The 19,617-nt window shown below is 51.7% G+C and overlaps 1 protein-coding gene across 8 annotated transcripts in view; it reads right to left on the minus strand.

Moving 5' to 3' along the window:
- The window catches only part of PPP1R13B (protein phosphatase 1 regulatory subunit 13B), a 75,506-nt gene that overhangs the window by 1,737 nt on the left and 54,152 nt on the right, over window positions 1–19,617 (minus strand). For 7 of the 8 annotated variants that reach the window (XR_012073845.1, XM_072963790.1, XM_072963789.1 and 4 more), the window contains 13 exons: window positions 18,460–18,561; window positions 16,112–16,286; window positions 15,259–15,455; window positions 13,288–13,428; window positions 8,574–8,754; window positions 7,178–7,282; window positions 5,287–5,456; window positions 4,439–4,940; window positions 2,716–3,482; window positions 2,125–2,262; window positions 1,919–2,052; window positions 1,177–1,343; window positions 80–279 (listed from right to left, as the gene is read on the minus strand). Coding sequence is in view for 7 of the 8 variants with exons in the window: in XM_072963790.1 (XP_072819891.1) it covers window positions 80–279; window positions 1,177–1,343; window positions 1,919–2,052; window positions 2,125–2,262; window positions 2,716–3,482; window positions 4,439–4,940; window positions 5,287–5,456; window positions 7,178–7,282; window positions 8,574–8,754; window positions 13,288–13,428; window positions 15,259–15,455; window positions 16,112–16,286; window positions 18,460–18,561 (2,979 nt within the window). In the remaining variant the exon portion in view is untranslated. The remainder of the gene's footprint in view (window positions 1–79; window positions 280–1,176; window positions 1,344–1,918; window positions 2,053–2,124; window positions 2,263–2,715; window positions 3,483–4,438; window positions 4,941–5,286; window positions 5,457–7,177; window positions 7,283–8,573; window positions 8,755–13,287; window positions 13,429–15,258; window positions 15,456–16,111; window positions 16,287–18,459; window positions 18,562–19,617) is intronic. The other variant, XM_072963793.1, reaches the window with a different exon arrangement.

The raw sequence follows: 19,617 nt of genomic DNA on the forward strand, positions 1-19,617 counted from the left end.
ATGTGAGCCGCACCTTGCCCAGTGCCCCGTGCTCCCCGGGCAGGCAGAAAGGGGTGAACCAGCAGCTTCGAGCACTCACCCCCAGCAGGTTTTTGGGCACGTAGCCCTCCCGGTCCCCCAGGCGGGCCCACCACCACTCGGTCTCGCTCTCGTCCTTGCGCCTCAGGATGGTGAGTGCGTCGCCTTCGTGGAAGGACAGCTCGTCACTGTTCTGGGCCTCGTAAGCCCACAGGGCGTACACCACACCTTTGTTCATCACACCCAACTTCTCCTGCACCCCTGGGATGGGAGAGCAAACTGTCAGGTCCCTGTGGCGGGTGGGCGGCAAAGAGCCCTGCTTGCTCCAGGACCAGAAGGGCCACGCTGCCAACTCGGCCAGCTGCCGCCCCCCCCCCCCCACTTAACACCCACAGTCCTTCTCACGTCCTGATGGGAGGAGTGCTGCTGGGGATTTCAGTCCAGAGCAAAGGCTGTGGTTCTGAAAGACATTTCTCAAGTAAAGCTCAACCCACACCGAGAACATACTTACAAAAGTCAATGTCAAAAGCAGCTGCGATGCTGCTCCAATAGCAGAAAGCTCTCCCCAGTGGAGTGAGCGCACGCCCAGGACCGACCGCCAGGCCCCAAGGCACAGGTGTCCTGGGACCGCGGCCCCCCCAGTTCTGGGAGCTCAGCCTGCCTGTTTATCACTTTGTCCCCAGGGCCCAGGGTCTGAAGTGGGCTGGACCCACAGATGTGGGGCAGATGACCTGTTGACTTCAGCCTCAGAGATGCTGCAGCCCTGCCAACCCCTCTGCCTAAAGAGCGGACGGAAGACCAGTGCTCACCCACCACGGTCACCACGCTGGGACACCGTCGGCCGTCACAGGCCTCTCTCTGGGCGGAGGCACATCCCAGTGCATCCCAGCCCAAGTGCACAGACAGCCCAGCCACCCACCCCCACTTCTCTGCCCAGAGGGCACCATCTAGCCAAGACCTAGAAGTGGTTTTGTTTCTAGCAACCTGGCACGGGCTCGCAACAATGTGGATTTTCCAACACATCTTCAGGAACGAGCCCGACGGACAGTGTGACCTCCATCGTGATGACTTCCTGGGCTGCCCCCAAGGTTAACCAGGGGCTTCTCCCCATGCGGCCAGGAGAAGGGCTGGAGGCACTCGCCCGCCCACCCCGCATACCATACAGAAACTGGGAACACTGGATGTAGCCTTCCTCCATCTCCTCGCACTTGTCTGCGGCTGTCTCAACGTCACTGATGGTTGAGGCAAAAATGGCGGCGCCACTCTCCACCAGCTGCTTGCAGAGGTGCACGCTGTTGCAGGAGGCGGCGCAGTGCAGCGGGGTCCTGGAACCGACAGCATGGCCGTTTGAGCAGGCCCGGCAGCTGTGCACCCAGGGCCCTGCTCGCCTCCAGGCCGCTGTCTTTCCAGTTGCCTGATTTCTACTGACAGTTTAGGACCACGCACGTTCCTGAAAAGTGCAGGTGGGCAGCGGGCTGGGAGACAGATGCCTATACGATGGCGATCCGGGTGTCCCTCGCACCGCTGGCATGTCCCAGAAATGGCTGCCGTGGTAACTGTTCTGTGTATTTTACAATTGACAGATGACCAAATGAGGCAGGACAGACAGCTGCCTGTGACGATGACTTCAGGGCTACAGGGGCTTGCCCACAGCAGCAAGACCACTGCCTCAACTCATGAGGCCGGCCTGCGAGGCTCCCTTCCCTGTGCACTTTCTGGCCATTGAAAAACAGACTGACTCCGGCTCAGCCTACAATGGCGAATACGTCCCAGCCGAACCTTTAACAAAACCCAGTGAACAAAGGCCGGAGGATGCGCACCCCAGGACCAAGTGCTGGCATCCTCCTTCCTTCCTGCCCCCCAACCCCCCTTCTGGACCCCACGCCCCAGGGGCCCTCACCAGCCGTCACTGTCAGCGGCATTCACATTAACCCCGAAGTCCAGCAGGAACTTGACGATGTGGTGGTGGCCGGCGCAGACGGCGTTGTGCAGTGGGGTGATGCCCTCGTCATTGGGCTGGCTGGGGTCCTCCACCTGGGACACAGGGTGCCTGTGTGAGCCCTGGCCAGGCCCGGGGCAGCCGACGCGGCAGCCGCGCTCACTCACCTCGTAGATGACCCTCTGTACCAGGTCGAACTCTCCTTCCAGAGAGGCGTCCAGGAGCAGCGCCAGGGGGCTGAACCGGACCCTCAGCCCGTGCCCTGTCCGCTCCGAGTTAGGCTTCTTCAGGTTGGTCCGTTTGTTCTATTGGGAAGGAAGCAGGCTTTTGACTCAAAGCTGTTTGCCAACCAGCCAGGCCTGGGCGGCAAAGGCGAGGGTCTAGAGCCTGAGCAGAGCAATGCCTGGCACTGCCTGGAGGGACGGCTCCACAGCAAGGTGAGTGACAGTCAGGAGGGTGACGGCCAAGCTCAGCTGCTTCCTTAGGGAGTGAGCTGCTCAGTTCCGCCCACTGCAGGGGAGCCCACCTGCCTGGCCCCCTCGGTGCCACCCTCCCACCTGGAACCTTGTCTAGAAGGCTCTCCTTCCCCTCATTGCCTGCCCTTTGGGGTGCAGCCATGGCTCCCCTTCTCAGGGACACCTTGGGCTGTGCCCTGCAGGGCCCACCAACCCCAGTGCCACCACCAACACAGGTGCATCTTCAACAAGAGCTGGCGGGGTGACGAGGGAGCTGTGGCCCTGGCCCAGGGCAACACCTACCGTCAAGGCCGCCGTTGAGGGCACGGTGGGAGCCAGTGGCAGGGTCACCTGCTCCTGCCCTGGAGAGGGGGCCTCGGCCCCGGGGCTGGGGAGCTGGTCTGTGGACGGGGCCGTGGCCACATTGTTGTTGTCATCCTCGGCAGGCTCGGGGGCCTGGTGGGTGTTCACGGGACAAAGGGGCCCCCCTGGCTCGGGGGAAGGCAGCTCGTTGTCATTGGCATCGGAGGCAGGGGTGGGCTCAGCAGGCAGCGGGGCCGTGGGCAGGGTGGGGCCAGCCTCCCCCAGGTTCCCGTTGGCATTGGTGTTCCCATTGTCCACGTCGGCTAAGGTGCCCATGAAGTCCTGCGAGGGGCTGGGCTGGTAGAAAGGGGCGCCCTCCATGCCGCCGGCCAGGGTGTTGAAGCGCTGGTACAGCAGCTTCTGGATGTTGGGCCCGCTGGGGCCCTCGGGCTCTGTGATGGAGCTGCGCTTCTTCAGGGGCCGCGGCGCGTTGGCCAGCTTCCTGCGCAGGGCCTCCAGGTCGGCGTCGCTCTGGTAGCGCAGCGGCGAGTGCACGATGGGCGTGAGCTTGGTGGGGCTGAGTGGCCGCGGCAGGCTCTCCACGGCGCCCGTGCCGTCCCCAGGCGGGGCGGGGCCGTCCTGCTCAGCCTCCTTCTCGGTGCTTTCTGGAGGCTGTGGCTGCGAGGCGCTTGTGGCCAGTGACCCGTGAAGAAATGGTAACGGGGACGGGGATGTGGAGCCGGACGGTAAGACAGGTTTCCCGTACACTGGAGGAGACAGAGGACAGGGCGACTTCAGCAGCCTGTGGGTTCTGGGGCCTGGCCCCTGAGCACCATCAGTGACACAGAGATGGGCTCCTACAGAGATGGGCATCTGCTGCTGAGGATGCTATGCCTAGTTTTAAATCCCAAAGGGACCCTACCGTTCACAGAACAGCACCAACTCCTTCTGAAGGTGAAGTGTCTCTAATTTATCAGTTTTTACATTTGGGTTTCCAGAATTGGGCATTTTTCAAATGAAAAAAATGAAAAAAAAAGTTACAAACCTGCCTTCCTGCCCTGTCCCAAGCAGACCCTTGCTCTTTCCTGGCCAAGGAGAACTTACCTGACCCTCGGACGAAGCTGAATGGTACAGAACAGGCCGCCTCAGGAAGGAAGGTCTCACCTGGTGGCCCGGGGGCGCTAGGGAAGGGGCAGGCCTCTCCCAGCACAGGGCGGAGCCTGCTGCGGGCCAGGGGGTCCCTGGGCACGGGGGGCCACACATGCCTAAAGAGCCTTAGACTGGTCTGGAAGCCCAAGAACATGGGGAGGCCCAGCCCGGCCGGCCGCACAGATGAGGCTCTCCGTCAGTCTCTGTCTGTGCGGACCTAGGCTCCCTTCTCTCACTTGCCTTCCCAGAACACCTTGGCCCAGGGCTGGTGTCCCCTCACCCAAACCAAGGCTTCTCTCCCTGCGGGCTCTGGGAAAGGGTCCCAGAGCAGCAGACACCCCCTTGCATCACTGTCCCTAGGGCCTGGCTGCAGACAGGAAGTCAGCTGCGATGCCCTGCACAACTGTGCCTGCAATTCACCCTTTACCCCTACCTCACACAGGTACCTAAGGCCACACTTTACACAGAAATCAAGTTTAATCCTAAAGAGCATGTCGTCCCAAAGTAAGGACACAGATTGGCACTTTCTTCAGTAAAAGGATCTAGCCCAAGAGGAGGAGCAAGCCCACTGTACCTGCTTTAACCGACTTATTGAAGGCGCTGTGCGCCGCTGGCTGGTAATTCTTGGGCGGTGTGGCTTGCTGGAGGTACACGGAGTATATGGAACTTGAATTCACTGTCTGGGGTCCCTTCCTGGGGGACTGTGGCCTTGATCCTTTATCAGCCAGAAAGGGCCTAATGGCCACTGTCAGTGGGAGTTCAGGTTTGCTGTCTCCAGCTGGAAATGCAGGCAGCCCCGTTGGCGGGTACGTGGGACTTGGCGGCACGGAAATCCTCTGCTGAATCTGCTGTGAGGAACCTGGCTGGTGAGGGCTGCCCGCAGGAGGCAGCGGGGTGGGTTTCTGCCGACTGGGCAAGCCTGCGCTGGGCCTGGGCAAGCTGCCCTCCTTCCTCCTCTCCAGGGAGTTTGTGGACCCTGGGCCCACAGGTGCAGGACTTGGGTACGTCCCGTAGCTTGGGGGCAGCTGCTTGCTGACACCAGGCATGGGGGGTGGCGCTTTACCAATCTCAATGCCCTAAATTTAGAGGTCAAAAAGAAAGACAAAGTCACCCTTTGAAAAGTTAAGCACATTTCCCTCAGTCACAGTCACAAGAGAATACAAAGTAGGACTTGTAATCCTTCAGATCGGCTTGTGATGAGGCACACGGCACACTGCGGGGACCAAACAGTGGGACGAAGGACCCTGAGCAAAGGCATGCACCCCTGCACCCGGCTCCTTCAGACATGGGTGTGACCTGGACACAAGCAGCGTGAACCTGCCTCAGGACACCTCCCGGCCCTCAAGACGAAGACGAAAGCCAGACATGGGTGCAGGTGGTGAGGAGCTTGTCTGTGTTCTGTGACAGAGACAAACGGCCTACCAGCTTCTCCGTAGCTCCTAGTGCTGACAAGGGCACAGGCTGGCTGGAGACGGCCCCCTGCTTGAGAGGCCCCTCCACACCAGGGTCCTTCCAGTCCACACCGGCAACCTGCATTGCTTTCACTGAAGAGCTAGGATTCTGTTTCAGTGTTGGCCAATTTCCATCGTTGGCTGGAAGAGAACAGAATACCAGTAAAACTTTGCTTGAAATTAGTTGAACCAACATAAGACTAACTCCCTGCCAGGAACAAAACCCCTCTGGGACACACACTTTGCTGCAGCTCCATCATCCAGCGGCCAAGCCCCCTCCCTGAACACGTGCTCGCGCCAGGCAAGACCGAGGGCGGCCTCCACCGGCGCGGCAGGCAGCGCTGTCACATGGGCAGAGACTCGACGATCAAGCAGGGGGCTGCGCCAACCCGGGCCAGGGGCCAAGGGATCAAAGCCACATTCTTGGCCCCTGTTTAGATACAGGTCAAACCCGTTACATCAACACTAGGGAATAAAAAAGTGCTGGCCCTCAGTTTTCAAACAGTATTTACAAGTACAGTTACATACAGCAATACAAAAAGATTTCCCTTCTGACTTCTTAACGGGTTTGACCTGTACTGCTTCTAGTATTAAAAGAAAAATTTGAGTTAACCTTTTAGAAATTTCTATCCTCTTAAAGTAACTCATGATCACAGGAGGACAGGACAAGCTCCCACTGATTGGAGTAGCAGGTTATCGCTCTGCTGCAGTGATTAGAAAGCCGTCAGCCCAGCGTTTTCAGGAAAGCCATTGAAAAGGTATGTTTTTTAACAGCATTTTCCAAACTGAAAAAGGACGCAGGAGCATTCCCTGGTAAGACAGGCTCACTCGCAGTGACACGATACATCACGGCCTCTGCAGGATTAGCTCACAGCCCAGACTGAAGTGGTGAACACCCAGCCATCAGCCACACGAGGCGGAGAGAAATCCGAGGGGACATAGCCCCGTCCCTCCGTCCACCAGCAGTGCTCCAGCCCAAACCTGCGGCTGCTAAGACAGGAAGAGGAGACTCCCCCCAGCTCGAAGCCCGGCCACAGGAGGCCAGTCAGCAGCCACCCCTGGGCCACATCTACACGGTGCAGCAGCTCAGCTGAGTCGCTGCTGCACTGCTAACCCCTCGCTGCTGGCTCCAGGCGGCAAGGGCCCTGGTGGGGCATTTCCAAGGCCTCAGTCCAAACCATCACTTTGCTCTGGCTGCTGTGCTTTCATACCCTCTCTATTGTATCAGATTGGGGGTGGGTGTGGGCCAGAAACGCGCAGGTTCACCAAGAGTGCCCCGAGGTACAAATTCTGGGCCGATGGGAAACCAACCCAGCCCACTGCTGACTCAGGAGGGCGGGCGGGTGGGGCTGGCCGTGGGAGCTGGGTTTCCTGGCCCCCTCTCAGTGTCACAGGAAATGTGGCCGTCCAGCTGCTCCTAAATCTCACAGCAGCAGGAACTTTCATGGAAATCAGCCATAAAGGCACTAGAAAGCAAGAGCCTATGGATTTTCCTCCTTCAGGATGAGAGAGGAGGTGTAGAAGGAATATATTCTTATTATAAAGGGACAGTCATCTTTAAGTTTGATGGGAGATTCCTGTACTAAAGATAAAACTAAAAGCCTCACAGTGAACTCAATCATCCTAAGTTTGTGCAAACAAAACCGCAAAACGCTTGCTGGGCCAGCACCTCCCTGAGGAGGGCTGGCTGCCGTGGCCGGCCCCAGGCGCCGCCCGACTGCGGCGGGCAGGGCAGGCGTGCCTGTGTGGCATCTCTTCCCCGGCTGACTGCGAGGAGCAGCCTTTGTCAGTTTGGAAGAAGCGCTGTGGACTTGGCAGTGCTGAGGACCAGAGCCTCCCACCAGGCCCGCCAGCCAACGTACGGTTTACAAACCGGTGCGCAGAGGGCCGAGACGAACCGCAGTCAGGCCCCACGTCAAGGTCTGACACTGTCCACGGGCTGGCTGCTCGGGGTTGACCAGGGCCATCTGTGTGACACGGAACCAGAAGGATGGCCAACCCCGCGGGTTAGTCTCCTCGGGAGGTTTCCCACCCCAGTCCCACATCTGGGCTGAGATTCCGCCCCCAGGGCGGGGGTGCACAGGCGTCCTGCGTCCGCTCACCTCCCACCACAGCAGAAAGACCAAGGCTCCTTCTGAAGGCCCCTCCCCCAGCCCCGAGAGCACGGCTTCTCCCCGCAACCTGTGAGGTGGCCCCACACAGACCCCTGGGGGGGAGGGGAAACAGGAGCCATTCTCAGCGTGGGAAGCGTTTATGATGAAGTCAGGAGACAGGCCGCTGGCTGTGCTAATTATCTGCCACTGGAAACAGCCACTCCCACTATCCGGTGCTTAGAACTATAAACAACAGCTTATCGAAGAAAGCTGCAATTTGACTTTCCTGCCCACCACACACTCCGCATGGCTTATGAGACAGCCACGGAGAGATCTGAGGCTGGCGACACACCCTCCTGCCTGGGTCACGGCAAGCGCCAGGCCCTCCAGCGAGAGCACGGAGCACACACACAGAAGGGCAGCACCCGTCTACCACCAGCCCTGAGAAGGTCCTCGCAGTGCAGGCCCGCCCCGGCCCGCAGCCCTGCTGTCACCAGTGTTGGATCGCTGCACTGTGCACCTGCGCCGTGCGACTCTGACGGGGCGGTGGGTCAGCCCCAGTCACACAGTCTCACTGCAAAGCAGTGCCGGCATCTTATGCATCAGTTTAAAACAGCCATCTTCCTCCGAGGCAGGAGAGTGGACTCGCCACAGAGAATCAGGGCTGCGCTCAGCTGGCAGCCTGGGTGCTGAGGGACTCAGGGCTGTGTACCTGTGCAGCGCGGGGAGCCCCGCGGCCGGCCACACGGCGGAATTCAGAGGGACGGGTCTGTGGACTTTCTGAGAGATGAAGACTGTGCTGGGTGGGGAAAGGCAGGCCAGCCAAGGTACCGGCTGTGCCAGGACAGGCAGCAGGCTCGGCGTGCAGCACAGTGGCCACCGCTGGCCACCGTGTGCCTGACAGGTACACAAACCCGGGGCCGTGAGAGGGTGCAGCCTTCATTAATCTGTGTTTTGAAAAGCTGCTCAGTAAAGGTGGTGAGTTCAATACAGAGAACCTGTCCATGTGTCAGCGTGGTGGCACGCAGCTCCCCATTGCTGCCCTGGAGGACCGAGCGCCTCGGGGGACAATGGGGGTGGGCAGGGGCTCCTCTGAGGCTGCTGTGCCCCCACAGCTCCCCTTGCTGCTCACGCTCCCCCCCAAGAAGAGGGCCCTACCACTCACCAGGTTTGGATCTTCCGTGGGCAGCACTTGAGGCAATGGTGAGAGACTGGGGCTTTACAGGGTCCCCAGGCACAGGGTAGCTGCCGGTGCTGGGAACCTGGATGTAAGGCCCCACTGCAGCCACCCTGCCCGGCGTGCTCAGGGGTGACTGCGGCGACGATGTGCCATTCACACGGCTCAGCTATAAAATGGGGAGAAATTAGAGTCAAGAGTCTCCTCAGTGAAAAGAAACCGTAAGCTGAGCATGACAGACTGCTCAAAGCTGAACCCCTTGCCCAATAACCTTTGCTTAGGAAGGGGTCACCCTGAAAGACCAGTATCTAGAAAGGGTGAGACTTCAAAAAAGGGCTTCAACCCACAGTCCCACAGGACCAATGCTCCGATAACACCTACCTGAATGTGAGCTGGAAAAACCAGGAGCTGACGGTGTAACTGGACAGCCTCCTAGGACCCCTCTAAGCACATAACCATCTCATCGGGGGGGATGCGATCCCTCCCCTGGGTGGGCACAGAGGCATCATCAAAGCCTGGGCTCTCAGCCTGGCTTCAAATCCTGCTCTGCCACTGACTTGCTGTGCTGCCTTGCGCAGGTGATTTAACATCTCTGAGTCTCTGTGCCCACATCCAAAAGTCACGATAAAGGGTAATAAGCCATGCAGGGCAAGGTGGACAGGGCCTGGAAGCAGGTGAGGACTGGCCAGTTCCCTGAAGGCAGCTCTGCTGTTCTCAGCAGGGACGCTGGTCATGTGACAATGCCAACAACAGCAGGGCCCAGAACAGGATCTAACTAGAGAAACGCTGGCTTCTTAGGGGTCCCCGGATAGGCTGAGTGAGACGTCCCTACCCCTCCTACAACTGAACACCAAATTCTGCATGCATGAGCACAAGCACGTGTCATTCTGGAGAAAGGGCCCATGATCCTGACAACTGCTCAAAGTGCCTAAAACCTTTGGGTGGAGACACACATCTGCAGACGTGCCAAATTCTTCAGGGGGACCCCTTGAAGTAGCAGGTGGAATGTAAGAAGTACCATTTATCTATTCATCTGTGGTGGTCAATTTTCTGTGTCAACCTGGCAAGGATGTGACACTCAGATATTTGGTCACACATGTCCAGATGTTGCTGTGACAGTATTTTTTAAGATGAGACTAACATTTGAATCAACAGACTCTGAGGAAGGCAGACTGCCCTTCATAACGTGGACGGGCTGCATCCAACAGGCTGAAGGCCTTCAAGGAAAAGATTAAGGTCTCCCAGGAAGAGAGAATCCTGTGGGCAGGTGCTGCAGCCTCACGCGGCAGCACCTGCGGCTTCCTGGGCCTGCAGGCCAGCCCTGCAGGTTTTGGACATGTCAGCCTCCACAAGCGTGGGAGTGAGTCCTCAGAATCCGTCACCTGGTCTGTCTTTATACACATGCACACCCAGAACCGGTTCTGTTTCCCCGAGAACCCTGACTGATACACCGTCACTAAAGATTGCAGTGTCAGCAAGCATGGAGGTGCGCACGCACCCTCTCCCACAGTCTCTGTGCTGTTACTGAGAAAATGGAAACCACGGTCTGCAGTCACAGTGTTACACAGACTAACCACTGGCCCTGAAGCACTCTGGTTTAAAACAGTGTAGATCTGTAAATCAGAGGTGCTTTCCCCGGGACTGCCAGTCACGATGCCCACAGAAGAGGCGGTGCCTTCCTCCTCCAGCGCCCTCCTCACCCACCCACCAGGCCAAGCCCCTAGAGCCTGCCCCTCACCTGAGAGCCACCTTCAGAGCAGCAGAAGCCAACAAGAGAATGCCTGCCAATCGTGAAAACACCCGTGTCGGAGTGTGGGTGAGGGGACGGTGCGCGAGTCCCAGCTGCCCGACGACAGCAGGCTAATCGGCTCTGCACTCCGCCACCACTTCCATCAGACCCTGAGCACCCCGAGTGGAAGGAAGGTCAGGTGCTAGACCCAGCCAAATATACCAACGCAGCGCTGGTCCCTTTTCCTCCCGCGACCCCCTAGAGATACACGTGTTCACCGAAGCACCAAGAACAACGGCAGGTCCCAAGACACCCTGCCTGACCACGTGGCTGGGTACAGTGACCACAGGCCCTGGGACACGGAGTAGTATACGGAAGTTGCAAAAGTAATGAGGTCATGACCTGGAAAGATCCTCATGTTGTGGTTTCAAAAAAGAAGGAAAAAAAAGCCCCCCAAAACAAGTGTGGTGCAGAGCAGTGTGATGATATAATTCCTACAATTACATTTTCAATTAAAACCTGAATACCTTCCTGTCTGTATTAAGCAAAAGACTGGAACCATTAACAACTATCATCCCTGGAGAATGAGAAGAATGGGAGGGACTTCCACATTTTCCTTTAAATGTTTGTTTTGTTTTAACGGTCTTTCTTTGAGTATTTATTACCTTTGAAATTCAAAATACCAAATCAAGATTTTTAAAAAGCACAGACCCCTTATACAGCGCTCTGCTCAAGAGTTTACAAAGCCCTCCCACGTGGGTTCTTTCTAAGAACCTTGTGATGACTCCTGGGCCAGGCAAGGCAAATCAGTTCACAGCAAGAACACAGGGTGACACAAGGTCAAGGAATTTGTGCCCATGGCACAGCTTAAAATGGGTGCTGCACCCAAAGTAATAAAATATCTGGGAATAAATCTAACCAAGGAGGTGAAAGAATTATACACAGAAAACTATAAACCATTGATGAAGGAAATTAAAGAAGACTTTAAAAAATGGAAAGATATTCCATGCTATTGGATTGGAAGAATCAATATTGTTAAAATGGTCACACTGCCCAAGGCAATCTACAGATTTAATGCAATCCCTATCCAATTACCCAGGACATATTTCACAGAACTAGAACAAATCATAATAAAATTTATATGGAACCATCAAAGACCTAGAATTGCTAAAGTATTACTGAAGAGAAAGAAAGAGGCTGGAGGAATAACTCTCCCAGACTTCAGACAATACTATAGAGCTACAGTCATCAAGACAGCATGGTATTGGTACCAAAACAGACATATGGACCAATGGAACAGAATAAGAGCCCAGAAATGAACCCACAAACCTTTGGTCAACTAATCTTCGACAAAGGAGGCAAGAATATACAATGGAATAAAGACAGTCTCTTCAGCAAATGGTGTTGGGAAAACTGGACAGCAGCATGTAAAACAATGAAGCTAGAACACACCCTTACACCATATACAAAAATCAACTCAAAATGGATTAAAGACTTAAACATAAGACAAGATACAATAAACCTCCTAGAGGAAAACATAGGCAAAACATCATCTGACATACATTTCAAAAATTTTCTCCTAGAAGAAATAAAAGCAAGAATAAACAAATGGGACCTAATGAAACTTACAAGCTTCTGCAGAGCAAAGGAAACCAGAAATAAAACAAGACGAAAACCTACGGAATGGGAGAAAATTTTTGCAAGTGAAACCGACAAAGGCTTGATCTCCAAAATATATAAGCAGCTCATACGACTCAATAAGAAAAAAATAAACAACCCAATCCAAAAATGGGCAGAAGACCTAAACAAGCAACTCTCCAAGGAAGACATACAAATGATCAAAAAGCACATGAAAAAATGTTCAATATCACTAATTATCAGAGAAATGCAAATCAAAACTACAATGAGGTATCACCTCACACCAGTCAGAATGGCCGTCATTCAAAAATCCAAAAATGACAAATGCTGGAGAGGCTGTGGAGAAAGGGGAACCCTCCTACACTGCTGGTGGGAATGCAGTTTGGTGCAGCCACTATGGAAAACAGTGTGGAGATTCCTCAAAAGACTAGGAATAGACTTACCATATGACCCAGGAATCCCACTCCTGGGCTTGTACCCAGAAGGAAATCTACTTCAGGATGACACCTGCACTCCAATGTTCATAGCAGCACTATTTACAATAGCCAAAACATGGAAACAGCCTAAATGTCCATTAACAGGTCACTGGATAAAGAAGATGTGGTATATTTATACAATGGAATACTACTCAGCCATAAAAACCGACAACATAACGCCATTTGCAGCAACATGGATGCTGCTAGAGAATGTCATTCTAAGTGAAGTAAGCCAGAAAGAGAAAGAAAAATGCCATATGAGATCGCTCATATGTGGAATCTAAAGACTCATGGACAGAGAATACAGACTTGTGGTTACCAGGGGGGTGGAGGGTGGGAAGGGATAGACTGGGATTTCAAAATTGTAGAATAGATAAACAAGATTACACTGTATAGCACAGGGAAATATACACAAAATGTTATGATAAATCACAGAGAAAAAAATGTGACAATGAGTGTGTATATGTCCATGAATGACTGAAAAATTGTGCTGAACACTGGAATTTGACACAACATTGTAAAATGATTATAAATCAATAAAAAATGTTAAAAAAAATGGGTGCTGCAGATGGGGGCCAAAGCCTGCCCAGCAGAGAGGAGACAGAGCTGCCCCAGGGAGGAGGGTGAGGAAGCAGAAGCCACCGCGGCTGGGGAGGGACGATACCACACATCAGGAACCAGCTGTGTCTTGGGGAAAAAGAACCATCCCCTACTGTTGTTTTTTACAGTTTGTGGCCAATTTATATTTCATCAACTCTGGCTGCTGGGGAGCAGGATGGTATCACAGTGAAGATGGACAATTTGGGGATGAACCATTTTTAGCAGTTTATCTCACAGAAATATTTTCTTTTCCACATGCCTGAATTTTTTTCCCGTAAAGACGTTCACGCAGTTCGTTGATCCGCTTGTCCATCATGGCCACCTCCATGTTGCGCTTATTTAAGAGTTCCTTCTGCTGCTGGAGTTTTGAATTCTGTTCCTGGTTCAGCTGGTTACGAATCTGCAAGATAGAAAATATGTTTACGATTTGTACTAATTAAATGGTCAACCTCATCGTGAGGGAGATTAAAAAAAGAAGAAAAAGCAACATCTGGTTCTCACGTGTATTTATATACATTCACTGTCACCTGTGTGCTAAATCTGTGTCACCTGTGTGCTAATATTTGACAGGTACAGCACAGATGAAGCCAGAACATACTTCATATGGAACAAAAAAAGAGCAAATGTCAGCAAATGTGTCTTCTTCAAAATGTATGGAATGACTAGCACCAACGATGAGTGTGGGAGAGGCGTCTGTCCTGCCCCACAGGCCACCGAACGAGGGAGCAGGAAATCCAAAGGTTGGCCAAATCACCAAATAGAACATTCCTGTATCATTTTAATGAGTCATAACCAGCACTTGGACAAAATGAAACAGAGTAGGTTAAGTCTGGTCTCGTGAAAATCTCTCAGATGTGCACACTTACACTAGCACTGACACACCTGCACATGTGTACCAAACAGGAGGGAACATGTACTTTTTAACCTAGGTTGCAGTCAAAAAGTTGGATATACACATAAATAATTACATTCATCACACTTCACCAAAAAAAATCCTTAGAAACCCTGCATTTTTAACAATTGCTTAAAATGTCAAAAGGAATAAAGTCTTCTAACAATTTCCACGCATTTTATATCACAGAATTTAACAGCAACAAGTGAGTTAACTCTCTGTAATTAAAATTCCCATTTCGTAAAATGATATAATATTTTCTCTAACAAGTAATAGAATTGCAAAACTTGTTTCTGGCTTGAAAAATCACCTGCTAAATGACAACTTCTGAGAAATGAAAATCTTGAAGGTTTTAGGACTGTGGCCTCCCCAAATTTTGTATGTCAAAGCCCTAATCCACAGTGTGACAGTATTTGGAGATGGGCCTGCAGGAGGTAATTAGGCCATGATAAGGTCATGAGGGTGGGGCCTTCACGATGGGGTTAGTAGCCTTCTGAGAGGAGGGAGACCAGAGTGTGTGAGGACACAGCAAGGCGGCAGCCGTGTGCCAGCCAGAAGTGGACCCTCACACGAACCAAGTTTGCCATCACCTGGATCTTGGACCACAGCCTCCAGGACTGAGACACAAATGTCTGCTGTCTAAGCCCCCAGTATGGGGTATCCTGTTACAGAGACCCAAGCTACGATGAAGATTTAACAGCAGGCATCTATCTTGTCAAAACACAGTTTACACAGAGGCCTTAAGTATCAGCTAAAGCCAAGTTCTTTACCAGTTCATTATACTGCCAATTAAATTCATACATGCTCAATAAAAGAAGCCAGTCACAAAGAACTACATGACTCTATTCATACGAAATTCCCAGAATAGGCAAATCCCTAGAGACAAAAAGTAGAGACGTGGCTGCTTGGCTCCAGAGGGACGGGGGTTGTGGGCTGATGGCTAAGAGGTGTGGGGTTTCTTTTGAAGGTGAGGTTCTAAAATTGAGTGTGGTGCTAGCTATAAAACTCCGTGAAGATACAAAAAACCACTTAATTATGTAACTTAAAAGGTGAATTGTACGCTATGTGAATTACATCTCAAAGCTGTTTTAAAAATTCTTTTGTCGGGGGAGGGTGTATCTCGGGTAGAGCACGTGCTTCGCATGCATGAGGCCCTGGGTTCACTCCCCAGTGCTGCCATTAAAACAAATTATTTTGTACCAAATGCATTTTGTGTCTGTTACTCAATTAGAGTCCAGTCATTTGTTTCCAGTTCCTGGGATTTCCAGCCTATGCTGGAAGAAAGCCCAAACATAGGGATGTCTTAATAGACTTATCCCTCAGCCCCGGGTGAGGTACCTGTAGTTCTTGGTACAGTCGTTTCAACTCCACCGCGGCCGGCCCAGTCAGCTTGCCATTGTAAGACTGGAACCCGTTCAGTTTTCCTTTCTTTAAATCTTCCAGTTGTTGACTGAGCTGATCAACTCTTAAAATCGCAGTCTGCACTTCCTGCTTCTTTTCCTGGAACATGGCACTGAACCGTTCTATTTCTGCAGCTATAATTTCCCACCAATAAAGAAAAAAACACTGAAGTTAATATTTTTCACGGTATTTTCCTGTTTTTGTTGTGTATAAGTTCTGTTTCATTTCTACACATTTAACTCTCACATCATCTAGCACCAGACCTTGGGGAGGAAACTGTAATCTGCATGTAATCCAAAGCACATTTCAACACATAATGCGACTGCTCATATGGCCAAGTTATATTTGCATGAATTATTGAATAATTTTAAATTAGGGCAACCAGTCCAAAAGCTACCATGGTCAAGCCACTTAAGAATCTCAGTGCACCAAACAGACCAAGTCCTCCCTGAGGGCAGGCCCATCCAAATCTATCTTGCTTATTGCTGCGCCATAAAGTAGGCACCGACGGAACTGGTGAATAAAGTGACAATTCACGCGCACAAATATAAAAAGTGAGCACGTGTATGGCGTGTCTTCACACACAGATAAAATTTCAGCTGTTCACTTGAAACAGACCCTCATCATGAGTGGAGTCTTAGGAGTGGCCCTGCCCAGATCTGAAGAGCGGCCGCTACCCAGCAGGAGGCCCCCCTCCACTGCAGTGTCCTCAGATCACTGAACCTCGCCGTGCAGGCGCAGATGCAGCAGAGTCCGGGGAGGGCCTGCAGCGGGAGGGCGGGGCACGTACACAGGTTCCCGTTCATCATTTTGCTGTAGTCCACTTGTCCTCTCATGGCTCGGATCTTCTTCAGCTTGTTTTCCTGGGCTTCGACTCGTTCTTTCAACTTCTGAAGCTTTTCATTTTCAGAAACAGATTGCTGCTGACGGCGCTCCTGTTGCTTCAGAAAATGTAAACGCTGTTCCTAGCAAAAGAGGGAAACGGCTAACTTTGAAAACTGAAATGGACGCTGACTTTCATGCACCGAAAAAAGGGTAAGCAGATTCCACAGGTTCACCCATCACAACAAGCACAAGCCCACCTCCAGCCGGCAGCCCAGGTCTCCTGCGGCCAGGGCTGCAAAGCGGCTTCCCAAGGCCCTTATTTAGCCTCCTAAAGGACACGAGCACAGACCACAGGGGATTTCCTACTGGAAGAGATACGTAAGGAGATAAGTAAGGGGATGAACCGCTAATCTGCCAAGTGACACGAAACAGGAAATGTTTGTTTTCTTTAGGATGATTATCTTCACAAGTAATCAAACATTTCAGAGTCAAACAAGAACTGGACAATCCTAAAGTAAAAATATATGCAATACTCAACAGTTTTTTCCCTAACGTGAAAACATGCCTTAAGGGTAACAGTCAATGTTTAAATATTCATGGCCCTATTTGTATGCGTTAAATATACTTAAGGAGAGATTTAAGTGTGATTATGCTGGCTTTACACAATGCGCTCTAAGGGAAGGGAGTATGTGTGGAAATATGTAAAAATTAGCATTAACTTGTGATTTACACTGCTGAAAATATTTAAGATTTTTTTAATAGCAATACTCTTGGGTCAATAGTTGGAAGAAAATAAAAAGTAGAATTAGAAAAGTTTGTAATTACATAATACCATGGACATTTTATCTTAGAAATGCTATTAACGGGATGAAAATACTTTCCAATTTACCTAACTTTTGTTTTTTATTCTTGTAAATCCAATAAACTTTGAAAGACAACTTTTAAAAACAAGTCCAACTTAAACTATTATTTACATAAAAGCGAAGAGAATTATACGGTCATTCAATAAATGAAAAAAGTTGAATTGGACATCTAGGTATTAAGAAACTCTCTTTACAGAGAAAGCAGTAAGACCCTAGGCGGTGCTGTTTACAAATTCTCTCTCTCTCTCTCTCTCTCTGAGTTTCAGAACATTTACCATAATTACAACATGAATTGTTTCCAACAGGCATGGGTGATAGATCTAATCTTTTAGTCCAAGACTAAACCATTTAGAAAGTTTTAAAACCAAGCAGGATCCCATGGGGCCCTCCCAGATACAAAAGCCTTCCTCTGTCCCTGTGTCTTGCAGGAAAAAAGCTTCAGACTCCTAGACCTTCCCTGAGTCCCAAAAGGTAGGTGCAAACAGTTCCTAACCAGGGAAGTGAGGGGATGCAGAAATAAAGGAGGAGTCAAGAAACAACAGTGCAATAAAACAGGGTCCTGGTTCCAGCCGCAAGGGAGACACATAACAATGTGTCCTCGAGTTCTTCTGCAGGAACTAAGGCCCCTACCTAAGTGGTGGATGGGAAGGACTGGTTAAATCCAAGATTCCTGGACACCACCCGTTACCTCACCACCGACCAATCAGAAAAAAGTCACACACCCTGCAGCCCTCATCCCAAATTTTGCCTATAAAAATGCCTTCCCACTGGGGAGTTTGGATTTTTTGAGCACAAGCTACCTATTCTCCTTGCTTGGCCTGGCAATAAACCTTTCTCTGCTCCAAACTTGGGCATTTACATTTGGGTGTGTTTGGCCTCACTGTGGGTCAGGCACACAAACTTGCATTTGGCAACAGTTTCAAATCCTACCATTACAGAGTTTCAACAACAAATCTAGCACCCAGTGTGTGTAATGAGTGCTGAGGACGCCTGCACCTCAGTAAACCAAACGAGTTCCCTGCAGGTGGGACAAAGGCAAGCCATCTTTGGAGCCCACGACCAGTGTATTGTCACGGGCCACTCGCCTCCTCTGGAACACTAATGCCAACTACACCAGTGGACAACATACCCAGAGGAAAAAGGAGCTTCCTTTCTTTCCAAATTTCACCTATAAGTGGGTAAACTGGGTAAGGCTGATCGTTTCCTGTCCTGGGGGTTCACGTGAGCATGTCAAAGGTCAGATGCACTTGCCTGGGTACTTTCCCACCTCCAAGAAGCTACATACGCATTTACTGTTACAGGAGAGATAATTGAGAAAGACACTATTTAACACTTGGCGGCATGGTCCTACTTACAAGGGTTACCCATGAACGCACTGACCCCCCAGCTAAAATAACGTCAGAAGAACACACTCATTGGACACTTGCCCACCTCTGCCTTTACCACTTACCTTGGCAACCAGCATTTGCTGCTGGTTCTCAATTTGCTGTTGTTGCCTAGCTGCCATGTCCTGGAGTTCTGAGAGGGTGAGTTCAACACGTGGGTTCCCAACCTACAGAGACAGGACACACTCAGGCTGGAATGCACGTTCATTCTGCACAGTCATTCTGCTGTAGTGTCAGAACGCGCGCACATCAAGACTTTAAACAGGCTCCCCAGTAGTTAGGAGAGCACAAACGAGTTTATCTTCTCATAGGAGCTTTCCCCACTTGTTGGCTGTTTCCCAATTGCTGGCTGTTTTTATTAAATTTATTTGAGCAAATAGGGATGTCAAATGTTTAAGGGTACACAACTTAAAAAATAAGTATGCAGGTGGCACCTCAGGACAAATGTCATCTCACCACCACTTGGTCTCAAGAAGCTGAAATATATGAAAGATTCTAAAGTACAAACACCCCATGGAAAACACCACAGGCGTGGCGCACAGCAAAGGCTGACCCACCAGCGGCAGGAAATTATCTACGTGAGATGAGCACAGAAAGGTGGCAGCTTGAGGAGTGGCAGCTGACGGAAGCACGTCCCCATCCTCTTGTTACTGAGAAATAATAACATCAAGCACTGCTGCTGTGTTTGCCATGAGCCTGTCCCTGAAGCGACCACCTCCCATTTATGAACTCCTCTAAGCCTCACGACGACCCAGGCGGGCAGGCATTACTCCACCCCCGCTTCTGCAGACGGGAAAACAAGTGGGGCAGCTCACGTCCTGTGCTGCAGGTCGGGTGCCCCACAAGGACAGAGCAGGACGCGGAGGTCCTGGCCGCCTCACATGGCACCCTCTACCAGGCACACACCTGGGTGTGGGCTGCTACGCTAGGCACGTTACACGCACTGTACACACAATCCTCGTAACAAATCTGGGTGGCAGGTGGACGAGCCCCACACTGGGCGAGGAATCACGGGAGAAAGGAGAAGGGGCACACCTAAGGGCCGAGAGCTCCTAAGGGGCCGAGCGCCAGTGCCAGGCCAGTCTGCCTTCCTCCAAGCCCTTCTGTGCCCACCAGGGAAAAGCGGAGCCCTCCTCAGACCTCCACCTCCTCCTTCTAGGTTCAGCTGTACTCTGAGGGCCCCTTTACCTTCTGCCACCCTTACACCCTCTTGTAATTCTTAA

Source organism: Vicugna pacos, chromosome 6 (assembly GCF_048564905.1).
Source record: "Vicugna pacos chromosome 6, VicPac4, whole genome shotgun sequence".
Classification (NCBI taxonomy): domain Eukaryota; kingdom Metazoa; phylum Chordata; class Mammalia; order Artiodactyla; family Camelidae; genus Vicugna; species Vicugna pacos.